The sequence below is a fragment of the Sinocyclocheilus grahami genome, unplaced genomic scaffold (genome assembly GCF_001515645.1).
Source record: "Sinocyclocheilus grahami isolate Dianchi unplaced genomic scaffold, SAMN03320097.WGS_v1.1 scaffold1692.1, whole genome shotgun sequence".
Taxonomy (NCBI): Eukaryota; Metazoa; Chordata; class Actinopteri; order Cypriniformes; family Cyprinidae; genus Sinocyclocheilus; species Sinocyclocheilus grahami.
Window position 1 is genome coordinate 260,670 of NW_015506871.1, and position 5,183 is coordinate 265,852.

General features: G+C 42.5%; 1 protein-coding gene across 1 annotated transcript in view; it reads left to right on the top strand.

Annotated features, from left to right (window-relative positions):
* Positions 1–3,879, top strand: part of LOC107572077 (kelch-like protein 29) — a 209,779-nt gene extending 205,900 nt beyond the window's left edge. The window contains exons 11-12 of the mRNA XM_016258479.1: positions 2,722–2,866; positions 2,945–3,879. Of these exons, the coding sequence (XP_016113965.1) occupies positions 2,722–2,866; positions 2,945–3,128 (329 nt within the window). The 3' untranslated portion in view covers positions 3,129–3,879. The remainder of the gene's footprint in view (positions 1–2,721; positions 2,867–2,944) is intronic.
* The last annotated feature ends 1,304 nt before the right edge of the window (positions 3,880–5,183 follow it).

Sequence of the window (5,183 nt, forward strand, 5' to 3'; positions counted from 1 at the left end):
ATTTGTTGCATCCAGTGGGGACATAATTACTGATTATAATTACTTATACTGTCTTTTTACACATTGCGTTGCATCGCGCCACGTAAACATAAAATCATCATTTGTGATCGGAGAAATGACAAACAAGTGCTACTCTACACTGCTCAAAACTCACGTTTGAATCATCAGTGGCAAATCTTTTTAAATATGAAAACGTACTTACAGTCTGTGAGTACATCACATGTCTACATAGTGAGGTAGATATGTGGGGGCGTGTTAGAACGAGACGTTTTAGGTAGGTGTGGCTGACTCTTAACTTTTATAAAGAATATCTCTTTGGATTTGAGACTTGAGTCTTTGCAACTTTACAGATCTTCTTTATGCACCAAGATCTTGTAACACTCCAAAGAGAAAGGAAAATTTGAAATTGCATCATATGACCCCTTTAAGGATAAATACTAGCATGGTATTTGAACATGGCATGATTTGTGTTAGGAATAAGACTACCTCTATCCTGGCAGTGTTAGTGTTTGGTTCTTTCTCACTGATTGACAGGCCTGTAAGTCTTCATTTGATTTTCACATAGCTCTTTTTTCACCCAGAATGAGAAAGTGCCATTCTACCATTGCATATTTCCACAGAGGTGACGGTCTTATGCTCAAGGCTTTTAACAGGTTCATTTCTTCAAGGTCCCCGTGTGATGGTGTTGTTTGAAGACCTGCAGTCAGTAGTAAACACTACTGAGCAAACACTAGTTCAGCCAGTGCCAACAAGACAAGCTGTCAGTGAAGGTCAAGAAGGCAAAGTGCCACTGGAAGTGCATGAAGCCACGTGGACGGTGGGGAATTGATTGCAAACAATTGCTTGTACAAATTACACAACATTGTAGGAAGTCTTTAGAGTACAGGCACATTAAAAAGTGATTCAGGGAGCCTCTGGAGAGTCTGACGAGTTATCACTGAACTGGCTCCCAGCCACTCACCGCTGGACTCGTCGACAAACATCCCTCAGTCTTGAAACTAAGGGTAGCCAGTGTTTATAAAACACGTTCAAAGAATGTCAATTGGCCAGGCGTTACATTGAGACATCTGTCCGAGTGTGAGATGGGTTAGACTGAAGTAGTCTCGCTTAAAAAGCTTCAACTTGTTTATTGAGGACAGGTTATTGCCGGCGTTCTCACCCCAACTCTCTGGGAATCCTGCTATTCAAACAACTCCTTTGCCCTTTCTTACACTTCTAATAGCTTTTCTCTGCCGCATTTCGTCTCTCCTGAAAATTGAGCGAGACACCTCTGCAAATTGGTGGTGCGAACTGTTGTTGTTGTCTTGTTTAGCTCTCAAAAAGCTGAATCTCTCCATTGTGACAGATACAGGTGCCCCATTTGATCGAGACCTTGAGACGTCTTGCCGGTGGCGAGAATTCAGCATCAAAGAAGCAGACCGAGCTTTGCCGTCACATTCGAGCCCCTCGAGTAGCGAGAACGTGGGCCAAACCCAACAATGAGCTCTGCTGATAGCATCAGCGTTGGGTTTGAAAACAAGACAACAAACAGATAAACAGAGCATTGCGTAGGGTGAGATTAGGACTTAACGGACCTGATCCTACAGCGCTGGCGACTCAAACCGCTTGCGAGATGCATGCGCTCGTGACGCACTCAGGGAGGCTGAATGAAGTGACTCTGCACAAAAGCAGTCGTTTTTGTGAGGGGAATAAAGAGGGGGGCGCGAGAACTGTGCTCTTGTTACAGAAGACGATGCCTCCCCCTGGGTTATGCCGCAGATCAATTCGACAATGCTTGCTGTGACTGGAGTGGTATAAAAAGAGGGCGTTATCTGGACCGTCACTCAAAATCGAGCGGTGGGGGATTTTAATGAGAAGCACCTGGCAGTCACGCCACCAAGCGAGAGCCCATCTCGCACTTCCTTTTCAACCATTAAATCCAGCCGCTGTTTTACAGATCGCTTCTGTGCTCGGCTTCTCAAGCGTCAGTCAAAGGTGCGGAAAAAAACAAAAAACAAAACCTTGAACGCAGCCACGTGAATTATTCATAGGTGTAATAAATTGGCCCAGCTGTAATCGTTTGGGAGACAATTTCTCTGTCAGAAAGCGAAGGCTGATAGCCTCTCTCTTGCATTCGGCTCGACGACCTGTTCCTTGTTCACGACCGTGCGTCAGACTGTCAGTCATTATTTCTGTTTCTTGGCCATTTACCCCGTGTGAAGAAGGATAGAGTGAGTAAAACCTGTCACGTTGTGAAGGGTCTTTGGATATTACAGAGGTAATTTCCTCTGTATGGAATCATTAGACGAAACAGGCGCCATATATCTGTTTGCCGTTATTTGTCATTCTCCGTGTAATAACGTAAAGCATAAAGGATGCAGGGATGTGGGAAATGGAATGTGGCAGCAAACAGGCTGGGAAAATCATAAATGCATTACGAAACCCGATTTCTAAAGATTGCGGACTGACACAGTACCCTAGTCCATAATCTACCTCATTAATTATCCACATCTTCCCGAAAGAACATTGCGAAGTTGTGCCGATAAGGATGTAGGCATCCCAGAAGCTGTATGATTTACTCGTAGCTCCAAAAAGCACCACACATCTTGCATTGAGCACAATGTGTAAGATAACACCAAAACAGCGCCTTTATTCCAAAGCAAAAATTCATCAACATACATCAGAGAAGTAACTTCTATCTGTTGTTCTCTTTCCTCCTGTGCTCCTTTCGGGCTTATTTAGATAACAAGTATGCTCCCGCTGTGAGCCTCAATGGTTTTATCTTCATCCTGGGAGGAGCCTACGCCCGAGCCACCACTATCTACGACCCAGACAAGGGCAACATCAAAGCCGGCCCCAACATGAATCACTCCAGGCAGTTCTGCAGGTTGGTCTAATGAACAGTAGATTGTGCTACACGATGCAATAAACGATTACAAATGGTCTCTTGTTGTTCCTCCCCCAGCGCGGCGATCCTAGACGGCAAGATCTATGCAACGGGAGGGATCGTGAGCAGTGAGGGACCGGCACTGGGCAACATGGAGACCTTCGACCCTTGCACGAACACGTGGACACTGCTGCAGAATCTGCCGTGTCCGCTTTTCAGACATGGATGCATGGTTATAAAGAAGTACATTCAGAGCGGCTGACGACGAGCTCGGCTCTGGACTTCTCTAATGTCACGAACTGGCCTAAACCAGCCCATCGAGCTCCAACCTGGGTGGAACGCGGTCGGACCGTCGCGGTCAAGATTTAGCAAGGGATCTGTAGCGTAACTCCCCCTCAGGTGTCGTGCCATTGGAACGGTATTCTAGGTCAGCCAAATGCAATTTTTTTCCCCCTTCCAGTGTTTGTTGTTCTTCTCCCACATCATGTTTCTTTAAGGTTTCGGTCAAACCTCGTTTTTTTTGCATCGGTAGTCATTTCATGAGATGATATGGGATTGTGTGTCATGTATAAAGATCAGTTGCATCACGAAGGGACTTCTGCAAGAAGCCAAAGGACGTCGATGCTAGTCATGTCGCCCTGCAGCGAGGGTCAGCACTGCAGAGAGCCGGGATTGAATGAAGGCCCTCTTGAACTCCAAAGCACAAAATACCAGAACCTGTGATGCCCAGAGGAGTTTCATTTCATTTTGTTCTGTGTAAATCATTCCACCTTTTCTTAGTGGGTTTTATCCTTGTGTTTTATTCCAATCCACGAGCCTGCAGCCATGGCAGAATACGGATGGCGAAACTTTGTATTATAGGGCAGATATGTATATTTTAAAAACCAATGAAAATTGTGTATAAATGTTTTTAGAAAAAAAAAATCAATGGATTGGACCATGTCTGTAAATCTGTACCCTACCGGAACAATTTACGTTATTAATGCTGAAATACATATACAGAATTCTAAAGAAACAAATTGACTGTTTATTTACATTTCAATCATTTGTTCATTCATCAGTTGCCATTTTTGGCTAAATTGGTAAGATTTTTTTAACTTTCTTGTTGAGTGAATCTGTAATAGGCAAAGTTCTGTATTTTCCATAACATTTAAAAAACACTTGTGCCATTCCACAACTTTAAAGCTTTAAAAAGTGCCTGATAAATGAGGCCATTAATGTTCCTCCAAATATTAAATTTTTTTAGAGGCAGAGCACCAAAGCTGAATGCTTTTGTAAGTCAACAAATGCAAGTTATTTGTGAATGAAAATGGACTTCTTTCTTGGTCAATCTTACACTCATCCAGAACTGTTTGCTATATGCCAGGGGTGGCGAACGTCGGTCCTGGAGAGCCGCAGCCCTGCAGAGTTTTGCGTCAACCCTAATCAAACACACCTGAACAAGCTAATCAAGGTCTGAAGGGTTACTAGAAAGCTACAGGCAGGTGAGTTTTAATTAGGGTTGGAGCTGTACTCTGCAGGGCTGCGGCTCTCCAGGACCGGAGTTCGCCACCGCTGCTATATGCCATTTAAATGTTCCAATTTATGAACGCAGCACACTATCCAAAATGTGCCTTAACCCTTATTACAAAACAAGGCAGGGCTCAGATTGAAATTGAAACACTAGAGCGACTTCAATTTGCAGCTTTTATTCAAGTATATCACAGCAGTTTATTTCAGAAATTAATTACAGTAAATATATCATTTCACAAAAGAAGGACTGCAGGGAAGGACAGAACAATATGTGTGGTTTTGATTTGCTTCATAGTAGTAAAAAGGAACACAAATTCTGGTATTACTCAAAAATAAAATTGCCTCAACCTTGTTAATCATTAAGGGGTATAAATCTATGGATTAAATAGGATTAACTAAACAAACCATTGGTTGCCAAAATTTTTTTTAGTGGGTTTTATTTACCTACCTAAAGCAAAATGCTATTGTTCTATGGACTTCCTACCGTCAGTCAAATAATCTGAATTAGACTCTGGTCAACTAAAGGTTATGAACTTTAATTTGTAGTCAAAACACATAGAACTACATAAACTTTCATGCCCACATTGTAACATTTTTAATGCAGGATTTAAAAGTTCATTTTCTAAAAAGTATATTAGTGGTGCTTCTAAATGAGAAATTTCATTTTACACATTACATACCGACCAAGGTTTGATTTTTCGATTCAGGGCCAATAACATTATGCTATGCAAAATAGGGTATGTCTTGCATGAATTGGCATCAACTAAAGATACATTTGTGAGAAGCCCAAGTGGTCAGCATTACA